Genomic DNA, 23278 nt, shown 5'->3' with positions numbered 1-23278 from the left:
TAGAGTGTGACCAAAAGATGGAACCCAAGAACCGTTATCATTTCTTTTCAAATGTTATGATTTCTGAGCTGTGCCTACATCCACATTTTGCTATGAATATTTGGAATTACTCCTTGTAGGACCCTTCAGTTATCCCAGCTGAGTGGCAGCTTTTGCTAGTGGGGGGGGGGAGGGGGGCTATCTAGAATACAACCAACAGAAGTTTGGCATTTTTAAAAACCAATAATGCTATGATTACTGAACCTGAACACATGCAAATTGGAAGCTTAATTAACTGACAATTGTCTCTGAGAAATAAAGAATTGCCATTTGTAGTTTTGCAAAGAAAATGGTGCATATGGCGTTCTGGAAGGCATATGACAAGCCTCCCCATCTGTGGAATATGACTATGCAACTTACGAGTTGTCAGATAATAATCAGCATTGACAGAGCACTTTGAGTGTTCAGTATACTTCACATACATATTATTTTAGGCCCGGTTTAAATGTAATGCTGGCATATTAAACAAAAGCTTAACAGTGTAGGATCCCACATGCTCAGTGTCACGTTTATACCATTTACTCATGCTCACATCAATCAGCATGCCAGGGCCACATGTCCTGAGTGTGCTGCGCTGGTGTGCTAACACAGCATATGTAGGTGCGAACAACTCTGTTTATCACAGGAGTTGGAGAACCTGTGGCCCTCCAAATGTTGTTGGACTACAACTCCCATCATCCCTGACCATTGGCCATGTTGGCTGGGACTGACTGGAGTTGTGTCTAGCAATAACTGGAGGGTCACAGGTACCTCGCCCGATTTAACATGACATCAAAGAACCATATGCAGTTAGGATTTCTGCACGCGTGCACGCACACAGTCTCATTTTAAGCAGTCCATTTTAATCCTTACAAGACCCTGCAAGACAGGAGTGGACAGAAAGTAGATCTCCACATGTTTTGGATTTCAACTCCCAGAAGCCCCTTGCCAGCATGGCCAATGATCAGGAATGCTGGGGCTTGAAGTCCAAAACACTGAGATCTGCTTTCTGCCCACCCCTGCTGTAAGGTAGGTCAATATTATTCATCCCAAACTGTGAATGGGCTGAGGCTGAACAGGGGACTGGGCTGCTAGGAAGCTTGTGGCAGGCAGAAGGGAAACTTGAATCGGGCACCTCCTGGCTCACAGCTCAGTCCTTACAGTGCAACCCCATGTGTATTTTATCAGAAGTAATTGCCACTGAGGTTCTATGGGGCTTACTCCCTAGTAAGTGTGTTTAAGATTGCAGCCACAGTGACTGCACTATGATAGCTCTCAAATAGTGGTGTTGCAATTTTTCTGAGCTATTAGTAAATATGGCAGGGTTATGAGGGTCAAGTTTTGAAACATTTAACTTTCTAATTTCTACTGCAATTCATACACACACACACACACACTTGGGCTTCTACCTACCTTTGTAGACAGATATTGTGACCAAGGCAGAAAATAAGGTTCAGTCACAGTGTTTTCCTATCAGATGGCCTTCTGAACTCCAGGAACCATTTAAGTTTAGGCAAGCTGTCAAGAAATTTATTGTTCTTTTTGCCTTCTCCAGTTACCCTGAGAAAAGCCTTTTTGTACAGATTACATACATATTTTTCTTACCAAGGAGTAATACACACTGCATTAGGAGAATGAAATTATGCAAGGTGATTTCTTTTTTGGCTTTTGTTTGCATTGTGTCCCATTGTGCTGGGAAAAACAATATGCACTTTAATTAGCAAATGTCTGTAAATAATTTACTCGCTTCTCCGTGCCACAGAACAATGGGGGCAGTTTTCACATATATCTATTGAGCATGTACACTGGGTTTCTTGCCATAATCTTCTATTGTTTGATATCTCTATCAATCAGTACATCACTCACAGCGAACATTAAAATGTGCAGAAAGAATCCAAGGCTCAGAGTATCAGAGTAACAGCCCAAGGGAGGCAGTGCCCACTCCTTAAAAAAAAAAAAAAAAAAAGTAGTACAGCTTTTGCATATAAAAGAGGTTTTTATAAAGAAGAAAGCACACCAGAATCAAAATAACTTTAAGAAAAGTGCTCTGAATTTTCAGACCAACTTATTTAAATTTGAAACTGCCCCGATCAATCAACAAAAGCTTTAGTCTTAATCAGCTGATTAAAACTTGCAGGCTCCAACAATTACAAGCATTTAACAATCTCAGTAATCTTTACAACAACCCTATAAAGTAAGTCAGGATTATTATCTCAATTTTTGCAGACCGAGGGGCTGAACTTGAGACATAATAGCTTCCTAAGGCTACCTTGTAAGTTCATGGCAAAGGTGACATTTGAACACAGGACTTCCTGGTTCACAAACAGGGCGTAACAGGGGCAGACCAATGTGTTTATTCACATATCTACCCTGTTTGTGTATAAAGTGCCAAGTGAGGTGCTCTAATTTTTACAATGAAACGTGTGCCTGGATGATGAAAGGTGATATAAGAGGGGCCAATCTATGTGTACCCTCCTTTTATGAGTTACTGGACCATTTGAGAAGAGAGTTATGACATCATCATTCTATCAAGATAATTTTATTGGAACAAGATACACAGTCATTAGACTTTGCCACATTTCTAGAACTTACCTGTCAATGTTCAACCTTGTTTTCTTTGGAAAATATTTATGTGCAGCAGGGATAGAAAGGGTCAGAAAGGTTGACATGTCTCCATTACATTGAGAAATCCAATTAATTAATGACCTACATGATTTGCACCACCTTTCCATAGAAAAAAATGTTATCTTTATTCAAAGGCCCCAATTTTTCATTACAACTCCTTCACCTCAGTACTGCTTGAGGTAAACACACACTCCACACAGGACAAGCACCTGTGATCAGCCACCAAGTTATTGTGGACTTCTAGATATATTTGAATACAGATATTTGAATAAAGATCCTGCATCAAAACGAATTAGTTCAAACCTTCTCCATTTGTATTTTAGGAGCATATAGTGCTTGCTGTTAAACATGATTTATTTTTTAAAGCAAGAGCCTCCGATGGAGCCATTCCATAGTAACAGATTTTCTGTACCAACTCAGCAGTTTGCTGATTGGAACATTTGCCCCCCCCCCCCCATTGCTAATACTTTTGCAAACAAAAAAAGAAGGAAATAAAGTTACTGTCAGAAATTCCAATCAATTGAGATGCCTTTTCTCTCCTTGCTGGTGAAGGGATGTGAGCCCTCCCTCACCTGACTTACCCATGTCCCACTGCTATAGTAATGTTACTCCCCAGGCTGGCTCCCTTCCAGTATCACAGCCCAGCTGGGAGAAAGGAGCCTTCAACAACAGAGCTCGGGAAGGCAAGGTGGGGGATGGCGGATGATTCAGTTCATAGGAAGATAAGAAGCTGCCGTATACTAAGCCATCCCATTGGTCCATTTCGCTCAGTATTCTCTAGGCTGACTGGCAGCTACTCTTCAGGGTTTCAGGCAGAATCCTTTCCCAGGCTTCCCTGGAGATTGTAGGATAGGGGTGGGGAACTGGTACACCTCCAGATGTTGTTGGACTACAATTCCCATCAGCCCCAACCAGCATGGCAATGGGTGGGGCTGATGGGAGTTGTAGTCTAGCATTATCTGAAGGACCACAGATTCCCAGGCTGAACCTGGGACCTTCTCCATGCAAAGCATTTGCTCTACACTGAGTTATGTCCCTTTCCCTCATTCATACGAACCTTCTGTTGCAGGGATGGGACATGTGCACACATCTTAATAGATGAACAGGGCAGACACATGAACAAAAATCTGGCCCTTAGCAACTACTCTACATTAGCACTACTGGTTAAAGTTACGGCCACTGGATTAAGGCCATCAAATGCCAGTGTCTTCTTGACCTTCTGATAACGTCATAACTATGAAATAAGAAATGCCACTTGCTATGACCAATCATATATGCACCAGTCTCCCTATGGTTAAAACTGGATAGGAACCAGTGCACAAATGTACAGGATACAGAGAGAAAGCATTTAAACCAAATATATATGAATGTTCAAAGAATTTAGGGCATCATTCTGTAGAATGATGATGAAAGGCCCCAACAAGAAGTGAAGGAATCAGATTTCCTGGAACTCCACCTCTAAGCAACGATTGCTCCCTTCTCAAACACACCCCAAATTAAGCCATCCAAGAAGCTGCGCCAGAATATACTTTCTTAATCCCAAGCATTTTGTACCTGAATTATTAGGAAACGCAAAATCTGTATGTGCTGTAGCCTCCTGAGCAATTCAGTTAGTATGATTAAGGGATAAGAAGAACACACTAAAAAAGAAAGCCAATTTATCTCACTTGTGCTTAGGAATATACTACTGTGTAACTAAGCAACTAAAAATAAAAGTATAGCCTAATTAATTTGCCTCTATGCTTATTTAAAACACTCAATTAGAATTTTTTTTTAAAATCCATTTTGCTCAGTATCTTACTATGCTTGAGAGTGTAGCATATAAAAGCCTTTTATTCTCCAAAGACAAGGGTTTAATGTTTAGCACACTGATCAGGCTGGGAACAGCGGCTACAGAGAACAGTGGGTACATTAAGGCTGCAGTCTTAGGGTATGGCGGTTGGGACAACTATAGGGACAAAGACAAAGGTGCACAATGGACATCAAAGCTCTTGTACTATACTGACAGTAATTAAAATCATCTCAACTTTTGTTCATTATGAAATCATGGTTTTGGAGGGGGTAAATAAAAAGTTGTGTACCAGATTGCTCAGAGGCTCACAGTGGGCAGCAGGTCAGATGGAGGTTCTCATTGGTACATGCCTGCAGCCAAAACACTGTAGTTTAGTGATAAGAGTACATGCTTTGCATGCAGAGGTACCAGGTTCTATCCCTGGCATCTCCAGGTAGGGCTGGGAAAGACACTTGCCTGAAACCTAGGAGAACCACTGCCAGTAAGCGTAGCCAATACTGAGCAAAATGGACCAACAGTCCAATGGGTGTTTTACCTATGTTCCCATGAAAAGCACATTCAAGACCCCCAGGCACTACCAGTGATGGAGGAGAAAAACCGGAGACTTGAAACGTTAGATAACAGCAGCCAGCACGTTTTCTGCTAAATGCTTTCTGAGAAGGAGCAGTCTGAGTAATGGGAACCTGGAATTTCAGAAGAGTACTTTTGAAGGCCCATAATCATTCTTAATTTGCCCCATTGGTAGCTGACACACAGACAGAGGGGCAGCACTGAAAACCAGCAACTGGCAGAGAGAAGATTAGTTCCGATACTACTTACTTGAAAATAAGCCCACTGAACACAGTGGGACTTATTTCTGAGTAATGATGCATTGAAGGAGGAAAAGGAATGTTTGAATATTGGGAAGAGGAGGAGGACAGGAGCAATTATGTGGCCCACTGATATCAGGCCAATAGCAATATGTGGGATTGTCCAGTAACGCTGGTTGCTGTTCCTCATCTCTATGGCCAGGAGCAAGACAGACTCAAAGATGAAGTTTCAAGGACTGATTGTGCAAGTATCCATTTCAGGAACAGCTTATGATGAATGTCAAGCATGCATCTCTAATGCCGCAATTACAAGTCTGCCTGATTTCCAACTCTGAATTAATTTGATCAAGCACGTATTGGAGATGGATGTTACGTTAGCATCATTTTTTTCTCCCCAGTCTCCCTTTAAAAGGTGGAATCTGCATGTCTGAAACTGTGTCTGTCGCCATTAATGATGGTGACAGATGAGTGAAGGATGCACACTTCTGAAGTCCACAGGAGGGCTCCAATTTAAATCAAGGGTGTAAAAGTCTGAATATCCTAAAAACACAGGGTTAGCAGCAGAATGTGTACACAGAACACAGCAAAAAAGTAGAAGTTCCCCAATACTAAGTCAGACCAGAAGTCCATCTAACTAATAACGGTCAGCATTTATAGCGTGATTTTGAGTGTGCAAAGGGTTTCACTTCAGATGCACCATCTATGTAATTTGTACATCAACCCTGTAAATTAGGCCAGTGCTATTACTCGAAATCACAAAACAGACAAAGTGGCTGAGATTGTTGTTCAGTCTTTAAGTCGTGTCCGACTCTTCGTGACCCCATGGACCATAGCACGCCAGGCCTTCCTGTCCTCTGCTCTCTCCCAGAGTGTGCTCAAGTTCATATTCTTGCATCAGTGATGCTATCTAGCCACCTCATCCTCTGCCCTCCCCTTCTCCTTTTGCCTTCAATCTTTCCCAGCATCAGGGTCTTTTCCAGGGAGTTTTCTCTTCGCATTAGGTGGCCAAAATATTTGAGCTTCAGCTTCAGGATCTGTCCTTCCAATGAGCAGTCAGGGTTGATTTCCTTTAGGATGGACTGATTGGACCTCCTTGCAGTCCAGGGGACTTGCCAGTTTACACTCTTGGGGCACAACCGTATGCATGTTGAGGCAGAAAAAAAGTCCTACAACTCCCAGCATTCCCCAAGCCAGCTGTGAAGGCTGGAGAATGCTGGGAATTGTAAGACTTCTTTCTGTCTCAACATGCACAGGATTGTGCCCTTAGCCACTACACTACATCAGCTCTCATCAAGCCCAGCATGATCTCTCCAGGCTGGCAATAGCTCTACCAGGTCTTAAGCAGAGGTTTCTTCTAGCCTTCTTTTTGAGAAATGCCAGAGATCAAACCTGGGATATCACACGCACACACACAATGACCTGGTTCTCATGACACAACAGCCCACTGTGGTTTAATTTACCCACAGGGGATGTCGTATCGTTTGCCTGCGGTCACCCAGCTTGCTGTGGTTCATCATGTTGTGCGAACTTAGGGTTATTTGAGAGTTGTGTAACCCTCAAATAGCTCCTGCTGCTTGGGTTCATACAACACAACAATGCCCGGCACAACAGCCCCCGCAGGTATATTAAGCCACGGTGGGCTGTCACAACATGCAAACAGACTCAATATGTGCTCTACCACTGGCTGAGCTGTGGTACCTCACACATGCATGCCACTGCAACAAACTGCATCCATAAACAGTAGATTTAGACCACCATTTGTACTCTAAAACCAATTAAGTCAGCAAATTACTTTACTCTGAAGTAACAGTTTGAGGACAGTGATGGTGATTAATTCACTTATCTCTCACACTCAGTTTAGAAAGCTCTCAATGGCTTGCATGGGAAGATTTCCCAACATTCTCCCATCCACTGGTCAGGCATTATTATTATTATTATTATTAAACTACATTTCTATATCACCCAATAGCCAAAGCTCTCTGGGCAGTTTACAGAAGATGAAAACGTTAGAAATATAATATAAAAACGATTTACATACAAAGCAATTTAAAACACTCAACAATAACAATCCCAGGACCAGTTAAAACCTTATCATATACCGTCAAATGCCTGGGAGCAGAGGAAAGTCTTAACCAAAAGGTTAACCATCATGCCCAAAGGATGACAACACTAGCACCAGGGGGGCTTCAGTGAGGAGAGCATTCCACAATCAAGGGGCCACCACCAAGAAGGCCCTCTCCCTTGTTACCAACCTCTGAATCTCCCTCAGAGGAGGCACCTTGAGGAAGGTCTCAGATGATGTTCATAGAGTACAGGTAGGTTAATACCAGGAGAACCTACACCTTCACAACTTCACCACTGCTACTAAAGTATAAATGGCATATGATGGGGCACTTATGTCAGATGTCTTGAACAGGTCTATTATCGAAATCGTTTATTGAAACTGTTTTAAGTTGTTTCAATTGTTTTAAGTTTTGTACATTAAATTTTTTTAGACTATGTTTTATTATAATGTTGTATTACGTGATGTTGTATAATGTTGTGCTTTGTATTTCTGGTCAATTGTTGTGAACTGCCCAGAGAGCTTTGGCTATTGGGCAGTATAGAAATGGAGGAGGAGGAGGAGGTATTCCCAGACCTCGTGGTGCCATCAAGCAAAGACTTTGGGGCAGAAGGTCAGGGCCTCATTCACAAAATGAGCAGAAGGTGTCCTAAATGCAACAGGACTGACTTACTACATTTCAATGTAAGTGAAGCAATACACATTACCATCTCAAATGGGGAGTCCTGGTAAGAACACTAAATCCAGAGTCTAAACTGCACACTGCAAGACCCTCATTGATTTCAGCGTTCGATTCCAAAAGGTGTCATTCTAACGAATCTACTGTCTAGGACAAAGAGAGGTTACCTACCACCTCACAAGGGTAACACCTCAAACCACACTATTATTCTCCGTTATTTAGCTCAGTGCTGTCTAAACACAGGTTGGGGAACCTGTGGCCTTCTAGATGTTGTTTATTTTTTATTATTAAATTTATTAATCGCCCATCTGGCTGGTCACCCAGCCACTCTGGGCGATGTACAGCGTATAATGAAACAGTTTAAAACAATAAAATTCTACAATAAAAACGTTTTCTAAAAAACCCTAACCCACCCCAAATGCCTGCCTGAACAACCACGTTTTTAATGCACGACAGAAGCTCATTAAAGAGGGGGCATGGCGGAGTTCCCTAGGGAGGGAGTTCCACAGAGTGGCGGCCACCACAGAAAAGGCCCTCTCCCTCGTCCCCACCAGTCTAGCTGTCCTGGCTGATGGGACAGACAGAAGGCCATCCAAGGCTGATCTTGTTAAGTGGCCTGTCTGGTGCTGCTGGAGGCGCTCCTTAAGATAGGCTGGGCCGGAACCATATAGGGTTTTAAAGGTCAAAACCAACACTTTGAATTTGGCCCGGAAAACAACTGGTAACCAGTGCAACTCCTTCAGCACTGGAGTGATGTGATCTCGCCAGCAGCTACCTTTAATCAAGCGAGCCACCGCGTTCTGTACCAGCTGCAGCTTCCGAACCATCTTCAAGCGTAACCCCACGTAGAGCGCATCACAGTAGTCTAAAAACGCGAGGAGACCAGGGCATGTACTTCCGATGGGAGCAGATGGTCGGGAAGGAAGGGGCGCAGCCGCCGTATCAGATGGCGTTGATACAGCGCTATCCAGCTCACAGCTGACACCTGAGCCTCCATGGACAGCTGGGAGTCCAAAATGACCCCTAGGCTGCAGACCTGGTCTTTCAAGGGTAGCTGTACCCCATTCAACACCAGGTCAACATCCCCCAGCATCAGCCCCAGCTGGCATGGTCCATGGTCAGGGATGATGGGAGTTGCAGTCCAACAACATCTGGAGGACCACACAGGTTCTTCACCCTTGGCCTACACTGAGTGGCGGCCAATCTTCAGCATTTGAGACCGGAGCTGTTCCCAGCCCTACCTGGAGATACCAGAACCTGGACCCTTCTGCACTCAAAGTAGGTGCTCCATCACTGATCTTCAGCCTGTCCCATTAGGTAGGACTTGGCTGCAACAAATAAGCCTAACAAACCACACAAACCTTGAACTCAGCCCATGGTGGGTGTTTCAACAATCTTTACCCCCAGAATAAAACCACAGCAGGGTGAGGATGAATTGCACTGACTGAGAGCAAGGGTGATGTACAGCGCGGCAGCGGGGCTTCCCCCACACACCACACTGCATCTTCTATATCCCACAGAGCTTTTCCCAAACTTCCCGTTTGATGCGAAAACACTGAACCACTGATGTGAAGACACCTATGGATGTATGCATTTCCTTATCCTATGCTGCTGCTGCTTCTTGTTGATGCATCTACGAGGAGAGACGAAAGCTTGGAGAAACCTTCTAGGTTTAGACTCTCCCGGAAAATCCTCAGCATCCTAAAAAAAACAGCCACCAGTGGTGCAATTAGGCAATTTTAGACTCCGGACTTAATGGTTTTGCAGTGTGTGTGTCTGGTAGTGAGGCTGGTGGCTCCGATGTCAGTGCGGCGGTGCATCCGCTCTCGGTTTCAGTCAGAACTCTAAAGGGACTATCCCAGGTGTGACCTTAGATGGCGATATGAATTACTTCATGTAGTTTAAAATTTGGGAACCCAGCCCTGCTGTGTCTGTGGTCCCTCCACTCTGCTAAGTAGGGCCCTGGACATCTGCCTGATGGCACCACTGCAAACACAACAACAACTAGAGAACCGTAGCTCCTTCAGGAAAGCCACGGTGGTGCGCCACAACAAATTGCAACCGTAAGTACAAGTCAATGAGGTAGCACCCTGGTGCACGAGCCACCCGCCCCCCGAAGCGGGGCAGAGCCAGTACAAGAAGATATTGAACCAGTACAGCGGTGCACAACTCTTTTGGCTCTGAGGGCCAAATCCAGTGCTGCCGGGGCACCTGCACATGCCTGGACGTGCACACGCGCACGCACACGCAGGGGTGGGGGCAGTCTGGATCACTGCTTTGGTGCCACCATTAGCGATGCCAAAGCAGCGATCCGGGCTGCTTCTGGGTCACTGCAAAAGCAAGATGGCTTCAGCCTTCCTAGTTCCCCAGCAATCCCAACCTGATCGCTGCTTTGGAGCCACCATTAGTGGCACCAAAGCAGCAGTTTGGGAATGCTTTGCTTATCTCTGATCTCTGATAAGCCTTCTCGCATTCCCAGCAACCAAGAAGCAGCCCAGATCTCAGATTTCTGATATAAAGGGCGGGATTCCCTTGCTAGTGCTACTGAAAAATTGGAGATAAGCAAGGGGTGGGAAGTGCCACAGTAGGAGCAGATGCAGAGGGTGGTCAGTGCCACAGTAGGAGCAGATGCAGGGGGGTCTGGTGGGCTGCCAGGAATGGCTTGACATGCCACATGCAACTCACGGGTTGCACGTTTTGCGTCCATCCACTAGTAGAACTGGGGGCTTTTCTAAATGAGGCTTTTAACCAGCCACTTTTCCAAATCTTCTGCTTTTGGATTCTTTGAGGGATTAACATGGGCTCCTTTACATGTGTTGTTTTCCAGGGGATTCCTTTCTCTGCCTTTCTATATGCTCCATTACACAACTAAGTGGCTCTGTGGTATAGTGGAATTGCGCAACTACACTAGGGTTTCATTCAAGCATCTAAATAATACCACTTGTCTCGATCAAAACAAAGCCACATAAATGGTTGAAAGTGTGAAGCACTCACAAACTACTGTGAGTGAGGAATCACAAGTGCACAATAAATGCCTCATGTAGAAAGGCTCTGGAATATCAGAGGGCTACTCACATGTAGCATGTTACTCATAGGAAAAAAAACCCTAAATGCTGTGAAGTTGCAGTTCTGCTTAACTAAAAGAAGGGTTTTTCCTTCTGAAATGAATTCCTGGAATTATTATTTCTCACTTCTTGGACGAGGCGCAATACTTAGTAGTCTCAAAATGCAAATATTGATTCCAATCAATTGCTGGGGAGCTGGGCAGGCTAGACAGAAAGCACTTGGGTTTAAACTGATTTATAGCACAGTCCTATGCATACTTACCTAGGAGAAAGCCCCACTCTACACAATGGGATTTACATCAGAGTAAATAATCGTAGGATTGAGCTGTTATGCTGTAGACACACTCAACAGGAAGTAAATTCCAGCAAACGCAATGAGATTTACTTCTGGGGTAACATGCTTAGATTTGCACTGCATGCCCCATTTAATCTGAATTTGGTAGGCTCTGGGCTGGTATTACCATTCTATTGAACAACAATATTACTTAGCATTTATCTAGTGCTTTCAAGTGTTCAAAGATTTTTACAGACATTATTGTGTTGCAATCCTTACAACCTTACTGCTACCAGTATTAATACCACCATATTGCATGATGGGGCAGGCTGAGTGAGGCTCAGATGAAGTGGGTTACCTAAGGCCACTGAGTGTATTCATGGCAGGGGCAAGATTTGAACTAGGGAATTCCTGATTCATTGCTCAGTCTGTTAGCCACTCTGCTACACCAGCTTGGCCTTGTTCCAGCCTAGCATGGAAGAATTCACATATGTTTAAGAGCAACAGGACTAGCCACATGTTTCAAGTTTAACACAACACACCCAGGAGCTTTAAGTAACAACCAAAGAGGCCCAATAGGCTCAGGAGTATCTACTCAGAATAACATAACTTACCAAACAGATTGCTGCTGCAGATGATGCACAATGAGAATATTCTGGGATCTGAAGGTTTTCACAATGGATCATAGGACATCAGTCACAAAGATAAAAGGAGAAACTTCTTTCACTACACTGAAGGGAAAATTTGCTGTCCGGTCAAGAGTATCAAGTGTATCACGCTTCTATTTTCCTTTCCATTTTGGCCCTGTCACAACTTTTTCACTTGCAGGAAAGAGAGTGGCTTAATTTATGAGCTGCAATAAATTCAGTAGTATTTTTATTAGCTATCTACATCAGAGGAAAGGGAGCCTTCTGACCCTCAGGGTGCTTTTCACCAACATCTAGGGATGCTGCAAAATACCACACCAGTCAATATCTCCCCTTGGATCACGTGGCTGGCTCAGGGATGTTGACACAATCCAATAAATGCTGTAGCCCTCTCTGCGCAAACACCGAGACCCCTATAAGGACATTGGGTTGATGACATCACCAGAGGGCCGAGTGCCATCTCTCAACAACCCATGGCTAGATCTTCCAGTATACGGAACCACTGTTGGTCAAGGGCAACCTGTGTAGTGGGAGGAGCATATCCAGCAGTAAACCGCCAGCACGTCTACACCCACAATATTCTCCGGTCTTAAAACTATACATTATACATGAACACATGAAACAATCGCCTAACAGAAGCTATTTCTAAGCAAAACCACTGTTAAGAGGAGCCAATTTGTAGCAGATGGGGAGGAGGCATGTAATCCTCTCCCCACCTCTTGCTTCTCCCATCCAAGCTGCTCCCCCACCACCATCGTCGAATTCCAAACAATTCTCCTTCGAAAAAACAGCTGTAAGGAGCTGGGTTTCTTACATACATGCAACACGCAGTTGGGCCCTTAGACTCACACACTTAAAATTTGTGTTGGCTAGACTGGAGACTTTCTAGCTTCCCTGGGGTTGGGGTGGGGGACTGCACATTATGTAAGGTCACTATTTACACCCAATGCTGCTCAAATAAAACATATAGGAATCAGTTGAAATATATCACCAGAAACGTCTTTCTAAGATGGTAAGGTTGTAATGCAGAATTTAGAAACAAATCACGCTGGACAATGGAACTTACACCTCAGTAAATAAGCACTGGGTCAAGGCGCAAGCCTATGTACACTTACTAGGAATTATGTCCCATTGAACTTAGCAGAAATTATTTTTGAGTAAATAATGATGGGATCTGCCTGCTAGAGCCACTTCACACAACACAAAATTTCCTGTGCAAGCCCTGTTTGCCCTGCATGATGAATGCAGGTTATTTCAACATGTATACACATGGCAGAACAGACATGCATGGATTTGTCACATGTAGCAACTTCCATGTGAAATTCAGACACATTCCTGTTCAGAACCAGCTTCTATACAGGAAACTCATATTCATAGAATCATAGGGTTGGAAGGGGCCTATAAGACCATCGAGTCCAACCCCCTGTTCAATGCAGGAATCTAAGTCAAAGCATCCCTGACAGATGGCTGTCCAGCTTCATCTTGAATGCCTCCAGTGTGGGAGAGCCCACCACCTCCCTAAGTCATTGGTTCCATTGTCATATTCCTCTAACAGTCAGGAAGTATTTCCTGAGGTTCAGCCGGAATCTGGCTTTCTGCAACTTGAGCCCATTATTCCATGTCCTGCACTCTGGGATGATCGAGAAGAGATCCTGGCCTTCCTCTCTGTGACAACCTTTCAAGTACTTGAGCAGCGCTATCATGTCTCCCCTCAGTCTTCTCTTCTCAGGGCTAAACATGCCCAATTCTTTCAGTCTCTCCTCACAGGGCTTTGTTTCCAGTCTCCTGTTCATCTTTGTTGCCTGCCTCTGAACCCTCTCCAGTTTTTCTGCATCCTTCTTAAAGTGTGGTGCCCAAAACTGGACACAGTACTCCAGTTGAGGCCTAACCAGTGCTGAGTAGAGGGGAACTACTACTTCATATGATTCGGAAGCTATGCTTCTCTTAATGCAGCCCAAAATAGCATTTGCCTTTTTTGCAGCCACATCATATTGTTGGCTCATATTCAGCTTGTGATCTACAACAATTCAAGATCCTTCTCGCTTGTAGTATTGTTGAGCCAAGTATCCCCCATCCTGTAAGTGTGCACTTGGTTTCTTTTTCTAGGTGCAGAACTTAGCATTTATCCCTATTAAATGTCATTCTGTTGTTTTCTGCCTAGCGCTCCAGCCTATCAAGATCACTTCGAATTTTGATTCTGTCTCCCAGGGTATTAGCTATCCTGCCCAATGTTATGTCATCTGCAAATCTGATAAGCATTTCCTGCACCTCCTCATCCAAGTCATTAATAAAAAATGTTGAAGAGCACTGGGCCCAGGACTGAGCCCTGCCGTACCCCGCTCGTTACCTCTCCCCAGTTTGAGAAGATCCCATTGATAAGCACTCTTTGAATCCGATTCTGTAGCCAACTGTGGATCCACCAGATCGTTGTTTCATCTAGCCCACTTGGAGCTAGTTTGCTCATCAGGATATCATGGGGCACTTTGTTGAAAGCTTTGCTGAAGTCAAGGTATATTATGCCCATAGCATTCCCACCATCCACAAGGGAGGTTATCTGATCAAAAAATGAGATTCGTCTGGCAGGATTTGTTCTTGACAAATCCATGTTGGCTTTGAATAATCACTGCATTCTTTCAAGGTGCTGTCAGATCGATTGCTTTACAATCTGCTCCAGAATTTTCCCAGGGATTGATGGGAACTACACTGACTGGTCTGTAGTTCCCAGGTTCCTCCTTTTTGCCCTTTTTGAAGATAGGGACAACATTAGCCCTCCTCCAGTCATCTGGAACTTCACCCGTCCTCCATGATTGCTCAAAGATAATAGACAGTGGTTCTGAGAGTTCTTCTGCCAGTTCCTGTATTACTGTAGGATGCTGTTCATCTGGCCCTGGAGATTTGAACTCAAAGTAATTAGGTGTTCCTTGACCATATGCCTATCGATCTCAAGCTGCAATCCTGCCCCTTCAGCCTTTACTTTGCCTTTGCTAGGGGGTCATAGACCCTCTTTTGAGAGAAGATTGAGCCAACGTAGGAATTGAGCACCTCTGCCTTTTCTTTGTCATCTGTTCTCATTTTGCCATCCTTATTTAATAGCTGAACCACCATTTCTTTCCTCTGTCTTTTACTATGCATGTATCTGAAGAAAGCCTTTTTGTTGCTTTTAGCATCCCTCACTAACCTCAGCTCATTCTCAGCTATAGCCTTCCTGACACCATCCCTGTAATTCTGTGCTACCTGCCTGTACTCTTACTTTGTAGCTTGGCCTTCCTTCCACTTCCTATATGTGTCCTTTTTTGTTTTTGTTTTCAGGTCATCACTAAGCTTTTGGTGAAGCCACATTGGCTTCTTCTGTTGTCTTCCATCTTTTTTTCTTGTTGGAATGTTTGTAATTGTGCCTTTAGAATTTCCTTTTTTTAAAACTCCCATCCATCTTGGACTCCTTTTCTCATTAGAGTTGCTTGCATTGGGACCTTACTTACTGCTCTGAGTTTATTAAAATTGGCTTTCTTAAAATCTAGGGTATGGGTTTGGCGACACTCGGCTTTTGCTTCCTTTAGAACCAAGAACTCAAGTGTAACATGGTCACTTTCCCCCAGAGTTCCCATAACTGCTACTTTATCCACTAAGTCATCTCTGTTGGTTAGGATCAAGTCAAGGATAGCCAATTCTCCAGTTCCTTCCTCCACTTTCTGTAGGAGGAAGTTATCAGCAACACAAGTCAGGAATTTCTTGGAGGGGCCATGTTTTGCAGAATTTGTCTCCCAACCAATATTGGGGAAATTGAAGTCCCCCATTGCTACTACGTCATGCTTCCTTGAAACACCGGCAATTTGCTTTTCAAAAGTTTCATCCTTGTCTTCTCCTTGATTGGGTGACCAGTACTAGACTCCGACCACCATGTTCCTTTTATTCTTTGCTCCATTTATTTTAACCCAGATGCTCTTGATGGGGCTACCAAGCTCCCCCTCCTGTATTTTTCTGCAGAGATATGTATTTTTAGCATATAGTGCAACTCCACCTCCCTTTCTGTTCCTTCTATTCTTTTTGAATAAGTTATACCCTTCAACTGCTATATTCCAGTCATGGGAGTCATCCCACCAAGTCTCAGTTATACCTATCAGGTCATAATTTCCTTCTTGTATTAAGAGTTCAAGTTCGTTCTGTTTATTTCCCATACTCTGGGCATTAGTATATAGACAATAAAGACTATGTGCTTTACAGAATGGCTTTCTTCCTACATGTTTTTGAAGACTATTATTGGGCGCTATTAGAACTGTTCTCTCCACTGCGGCGCATGAGCCTTCGTCCATTGTTACCCTCAACTTTACATCTCCTTCCCCCGTAGGATTCAGTTTAAAGCCCTCCTAATGAAGTTCTTCATGCTGTGGCTAAACACATTCTTCCCAGCCCTTGTGAGGCGCAACCTGTCCCTTGCCAACAGTCCATCTTCCAGGAAGTATAGCCCATGGTCTCAGAATCCAAATCTCTCGTGTCCGCACCACCTTCGTAGCCAGTCATTCACCTGGAGTAGTTTTCTTTCCCTTTCTATCCCGCTTCTAACTACTGGAAGGATGGGTGAGAAAACTATCTGAGCCCCAAAATATGATGTTGTTCTAACACATCATTCACTTTGCTATTTCATCCTAAATGCAGCCACTGCTTGAATGTTATAATTCTGAGAAATGTATAAATAACCACTTACAGCCCTCATCAGACAAGTGAAGATACCTCCAAGCAACAATCACTAACCCTCCCAAAAGCAGCTGATCACCAGCTTCCGATAAGATCCAGTGCTCTGCTAAACATCAGTTTTACTCTGAGCAAGTGCCTCTGTTGACCCTTGACCTCACCGAAAACCTCTGACACTGCAGATTTACAATCCACATTAAGAAGGAGAGGCAGGGGCTGGAGATCTGACCACACTTTATCCACTGTGCTCAACATATAATTAAATTTTGTTACACAGTTCTTTCCCTTAAACCCTGTCTGTTATTTTCTCTATAAATTATCCCCAAGTGCAGTTTCCATGCCCAGGATGCAGCAGACGTATAAAGGGTTACATTAGATTTCTCAGTTCAAAATGGCCCCATCTCTCAGCTTCAGAAATAGCTGTTGATGTCATTTACATAAAAGAATTATTACTGTGGTTAAGTTACTTGAAATAACTGCCCCCTGTACTCTGAAAGAATGCTGAAATGTTTCCCTAAGTAAGAAACTGCCAATCAGAAAGCCAAACAAACACCCCCATCCTTTTCTTTGGTCTCTGCGCTGCACGTTTCTGAACAGAATTTATCATCAAAACAATTTAAAATCAATGATAAAAAAAATCATTTCAGCGTCTATAAACAAGTTAATGGAGTAAGTGAAAACAAAGTACAGTTCTTAATGGGAGTGTTATGTTGCCCTCTCTAGGCCTTGGCTCTAAGTGCGAGTTTCTATAGGCTCTTTGCCAAACAAGTATCACTTCGTGCTGTTGCTGTTTCTACTGCTGCTGCTACTCTGCTAATGAATGACTAACAGAGGCCAGCAGGGGAAATGACATCACTGGGGTGTAAAACTGAACTGCACCAGGAAAACTTTCTACCTGCTTCATGTTCGGTCACAAGCATTCCATACAAAGTATTTGCATCATTTCAAGGCGTGCCATCATCTCCATTAAAAATGATTTTCATATGGCTGAATAATTCAGAGACACATCAGTTCAGGCCCCTAATGAAATACACCAGCAAAATCATACAGCTAATTGCTAGCAGTTTGCTTAAAAAAAAAAAAATCAAATTAAAGTCATGCGTAATATTAGGGATGCATATGCAGATAGGAATTCATGCACTGAAAGAACACTGGCTCAAAATGGTTGGATTAATTTTCTCTGATGTTCATACCACAGAAACATGAGATGGTCATTACGGCATATTAAAATGATTTATGCCCCAGCCCCCCACCCTTTCATTAAAAAAAAGACACAGAACTTGATTGGCTTATAAATATTCACAAGATATCTATATCTATGTATCTATATCTATATATATCTCCTGTCATTCACACACACCCATCCTGTGCATGCTTACTCAGAAGTAAGCCCCTTTTTACACAAACAGTACTTACTCCCTAGGATTGCAGCCTACTCTCCTAGGAAAGTTCCTAGTATAAACTGAATTGCATCCAATGTTGGTCTAACAAGTCCCATTTATTTCAAAGGGTCTACTCTAAGTAGGACCAACATTAGCTACAACCCTGTATTTCTAAAGCTGCGTGTGAGAATGGGCAGTTTCATTGTAAACATTGGGGTTGCTTACCAATCTGTGGAGAATGGGCAGTAGGCATAAGCAGTGAACATACATATATATAAAAATAAACAATACAACAGCTGTAATATCATGCACACTTACTTGGGAAGTCCCATTGAACTAAGTGGGACTTACTTCAGAGTGCAGACATGCCTGGAGTCAGGCTGGAAGTGAGAAATCATTACTGTGTATATATTTAAGTTTTATTTATTTTAAGTTATCCAAAATGATTTAATAACATTTTTCAATGGTTTCCTGTCTGGTTTAGTGACCTGTCTATTATTCCTGTAGTCTTTTCAAGGGGAGAAAAGGGGGAGAGGATATTTAATCCTTCCCCTTTCCAGATCACAGACCATGTTGAAGTAATAAATTTGAAAAGCAAATAATAAGTACTCGTGAAAGGAGGAGGGGGAGGAGAGACAGCTGCAGGGGAAAGGTGAAGGGAGGGGGGAACAGGGGCAGATGGATTCTCTGCAAAAGTGGGCTCCAACCTGCACAGTTTCTTGAGCCCTTTTCCTCCTCCCTCCAGTAACTTCTCCATATTTCAAAATGTTAATTCAGGAAAGGGGGGGGGAGAAGGGGCATCAAAATTACACACTTGATGCGAACGAAGTCGAAAAAGAAACAAGCACTTTATATGCGAGGGAAAACTGTGTTGCAGAGCACGATTAAATGGTCATAACGTGGCTCCCCCCCGCCGCCGCCGCCGCCCCCAGCAAACATCTCATGTAAAGTGAGCATTGCACAAGACAGAGAAATTAAGGAGTACGGAATCCGAATGAGTAACTCGATCTCGGAACGGGGGGGGGGGAGTAGGAGGAGGCTTGAAGGGGGGAGACCCACCCTACAATTAACTCCATCAGACTATCGATAGTTGGAGGAACTGGCAGCTAGGATTGTAAAGGAGGGGGGCTGGGGGGGCACTGGAAGGCTGCAGGCAGGCTCCCCGATCGCCCATCATTGCGCCTAGGAGGCGGCTACATCTGGCTATTGTTATTATACCGATGATAATGCGCCGTTGCAAATTCGCCCACCTCTCCGCATAAACACAGCGCCGCTCGTCCCCGGCCCTTAAAATAGCTCCTCCTCAGGAACACGGTGCAGTCAGCTGACTCGAGTAGCCAGCAGAACTGCGGGCACACATGGAATTACAGATCTGGAAGAATACAGTGTAAATGCGAGCCAGCAGCGCCGCCGCCGCCGCCCCCCGCGCGTTCTCGATCTGGCTCCTCAAGCGATCGCAATGTCTCCACTTTTGTCTTTCGACCTAGCGGGGCGCTCTCCCGGATCCCAAACTTTCTCGGGTGGAAATGGACAAGGTATCTTCACGTACACACAAAAACGAGCGCGCGCCGCCAGTCCCTTAAAACCTGCTTGCTCAAAAGTAAGTCCCATTGGTGGCCGTGGATGTGCATCCCACCCAGCAAGTACGGCTGGGGCTGCAGCCCGCCAGCCCGATCCTCGCGTGCTCCCTTGGAAGCAAGTCCCGCGCTCCTCCCCAGGGAGGCGTGTGCAGCCCGATCCTACGCAGCTTTACTCAGAAGCAAGTCCCACTGTGCTCAGTGGGGCTTCCAAGTAAACGGGCATAGGATTGCAGCTGTCTGTGAGAAACTAGCAAACAGGCTGGCTTCAGCCAGATAACTCACTCGTCCCCCGTCCCCCCCCCCCCGACGACGCCTTTTCTGGAAAATGTCCACTTTATATAGTAATTGTGTTAAGCTAGTACATTCCGCGACGATCGGGCTGGCTGTTAATGCTTAACGTGTTTGTGCTCGTTATTACACACCGGAGAGCTTTGAAATACGCCCAGGCATATCTGCAAGTTATTTGAATGTATTATTTCCAGTACCTGTCATTTATCACTTTATTCAACACGTCTGTGCCAGCGAAATCGCTTTTGATCTCACTCACTGCCTCCATTTCGTAATTTCCGCCTTCTTTCCAACATATCAAAAATACTTGAAGTCCCAAAAAAGGAACACGCATATGTACCCCCTTCCACACACATACACACGCACAGTCCTCCAAGGTGAGCAGTATTTAAATCCACTTAAGGGGGGGGGGTGAACCCAAATACAACAAGCCCTGAAACACTGAAATGAAGCGGATCAGCAAGCGTGTGACGAGGACGCTTGAACAGCAACGTTAGAAGGGGGGAAGGGGGGAGGGGTGATGTAAGTAAAGATCACCTTCAGCACAGAGACACCAAGTTATTGGATCGCGGCTTTAAAATATGAACATTCTAGCTCTTTTAAGATGACAGGCAAACTCTGGCGCTAGCAACCCGCTGCAGCCCTTCCTCAATGGCACTAGCCCTTTAAAAAAACAGAAGCTCACGTTGCCGGCAGAAGGGAACATTTCAATCCTGTCCTTTAATAAACATTACAAGCAAGGGAGGGGGGGGGACACACAGGGAGGGGGAGAGACATTTACACACACCGTGTCACAGGCACACATATATACACACACACACACACAGAAAATATATGTTTACCACCTCGCCATGGTCACTGTTTCTGCCTTGGGGTGTATCTTCTGGTAGAAAATAAAGTTTGGAGCTGGATAAAAGTTGCCTGGAAGTCCTTTCTTCCCACAGCAGTTGTAGCTCCGCTATGCAAATCGGATCCTCTGGCTTACATCTTACAAAGAAAAAATCGCCAAGGGACAAAATTCTTGGTCTGCCTTCAAGGTGGAACTGAAAAGCCTTGTAGAAAATGTAAGGTCCGTGTAAACCACACGGAGAGCCGACCCACTGGAAGGAATAAACAAGGGGGGGGGGTGAGAAAAAAGCATCAGTAATTGCAGGTCAACCAATTTATTTTTATTTATTTATTTATTTATTTATTAAAAGCATAGCCGGATCTGATCAGAACACACATTTCTAAATCAGAGGTGGAAATAACATTACAACCTCTAAGATGAGGTGGGGGGGTTGTTTTGGGAGTCAAGCTGGTTTTCCAGGGGGGGGGGGGAGAGAAATCCGATCACAGTCACCATTATAATAATCGGCGTCTCTCTATATGATCAGCAAAGGCATTTTTTTTTAAAGGGGGGATGGCAATTACAGGGGGGAAAGTTCTTGGAAAGTTTGGAGGAGATGAAGGTGGGTGGCTAGGGGATACGGGGTGTCGGGATCTGGGGTGCAGAGGCGAAGAAGAGAGGAGAACCGAATACCTGAACTGAATTGGGCTCCATCTCGACGTTCTGAATTGATTGAACTCAACATTCTCTCCAAACTTGTTGGCTTGAATGGATTGCATCAGGTCCTGGCAGGGAAAAGCGATCTCTTCCAGCAGTCGGCTCCAAGCCTCAATATAAAACCCAAACCTCACATCCCAGGCTCGCTCAAAACATTCAAAAATTCCGCAGAGCGATTCACACGACCCCCAATTTCCAAACTACGTAGAAAACACGGGGCTTTTCGCTCGACTGCTGCCAATCTGCACAGGCGATACAGGTCAAACCATAACCAGCCCGCAGCACCGAGGGGAATGGATCAAGGCAAAATCGGGATCGGACGCGTTTTTTAAAATCTTACAAAGCCCGAATTTCTGCAGAGACAGGATTGTGTTCCCTCGAAGTGCCCAAAGCGCCAGACTAAAGGGTCGTTCCATTTTTGCAGGGTAGAAAGTCGGTCTGATTGAGGTGCTCATCTGACAGGACCTGCTTGTATATGTCTAATATAAAGAACATTTCCTGCAGAGAGTCAGAGGCGCTGTTCTTCTTTCTAATTCTCTTTAGCAGATTTGCTTTTATTAGACATGTAGATTTGTTTGATAGTTAAATTACGTTCCCTTACTGCCATATTTCTCTCCCCCCCCCCGAACTTGATCGGTTAGATTAGCTGCCTGGTGCTAGTATTTTAACACGGGGACGAGGGGTCGGGGGAAGAAAGTGGGTTATCGATTATATAAACATATAAATATTAATGCATTTGTTCTCTTTTGCAAAAAAGGGGGGGGAAGGAGTGGTGAGGGAACGGACACAGAAGCACACCGATCACGGGATCTTGCGAGCAATATTGAACAGGCAGCGACTGCATTTATAAGAGGACAGAACAATAAACGCTGCATGATAAATCAATATATGAGGACCAACGGGGGAGAATCGGAGCGGGGCTCGGCGTCGCACATTCTTTTTTAATTCTTAGGCACGCACGCACATTGCAGTTACGTGTTTACAATGCAGATCTCCGGCAAGGGCGCGCACAAATACTAAGTGTTTATATAACCAAGCGGTACAGCAATACTGACTTTTAAAGCGCAGGAAGAGCGCAAGAGAGATCGTTTTTTCCTCGCCGTAATAGTTGGAAGAGGGGTGGGAGGGACATCCATTTGGAAACTCGTTAAATGCAATCCGAAATTAAAAGTACCCAGCACTCGGGGTGGGGGGGGGGGAGAGAACATAAACCGTAAAGACAATCAGCTGCTTGTAAGGGCGATATTTATTTACTGACTATTCTAGAGCTTTGCAAGGTCTTTGCATGCAGTTATTATGCAAACCCAGAGAAACTTAAGAGCCACAGAACCGGGGGGGGGGGGGAGGTGAGAGGTAGAAATAGAAAGAGAAAGACAACGAGCAAATCAAATAGCAAAACTGATCGAGCCATAGCAGCAATCTCTGCTTTTCCACCAGCAGCCTATAGAAGGACGCTTTTTTTTCGCAGTGTTGATAGAAAATGGTGCATTCTCTCTCTCTCCCCCGGATTTTACACCGTTGGCACAAAAACTAGCGTAGTTTATTCCCCCCGCCCTTTCTCTCTCTCCTCCCCCTGCCCCCCTCCCAAAGTAAGCATGATGTACAGGGAAAATAACAAATACAGGGAAATAAAGGTCTGTACAGTATGACAGTTGTAATCTGATCCGTGATAAAATTACAGGATGTCGAAATGACTGGCAAGCTATTTTTAACGCTTTCGCAACGTTTCACCTCTAAGTCACAGCGTCTAGTTGAAACAGGATTACTTTAATGAAAATTATATTCACGTGGCTGAAGTTAATACAATCGGGGGAGGGGGGAT

At 44.4% G+C, this 23278-nt stretch overlaps 1 protein-coding gene across 1 annotated transcript in view; it reads right to left on the bottom strand.

Moving 5' to 3' along the window:
- The window catches only part of ARID5B (AT-rich interaction domain 5B), a 256101-nt gene extending 234622 nt beyond the window's left edge, over positions 1-21479 (bottom strand). The window contains exons 1-2 of the mRNA XM_084845367.1: positions 21433-21479; positions 20756-21010 (exon numbers count right to left, since the gene is read on the bottom strand). Coding sequence (XP_084701493.1) covers positions 20756-21010; positions 21433-21453 — 276 coding nt within the window. The 5' untranslated portion in view covers positions 21454-21479. The remainder of the gene's footprint in view (positions 1-20755; positions 21011-21432) is intronic.
- Between the last annotated feature and the right edge of the window lie 1799 nt (positions 21480-23278).

The sequence above is a fragment of the Heloderma suspectum genome, chromosome 3, assembly GCF_057233095.1.
Source record: "Heloderma suspectum isolate Gila_16-S chromosome 3, 16-S_ref, whole genome shotgun sequence".
Lineage (NCBI taxonomy): Eukaryota > Metazoa > Chordata > Lepidosauria > Squamata > Helodermatidae > Heloderma > Heloderma suspectum.
The sequence above is the reverse complement of the archived record's forward strand: the minus strand, read 5'-3'. Positions and strand labels throughout refer to the sequence as shown.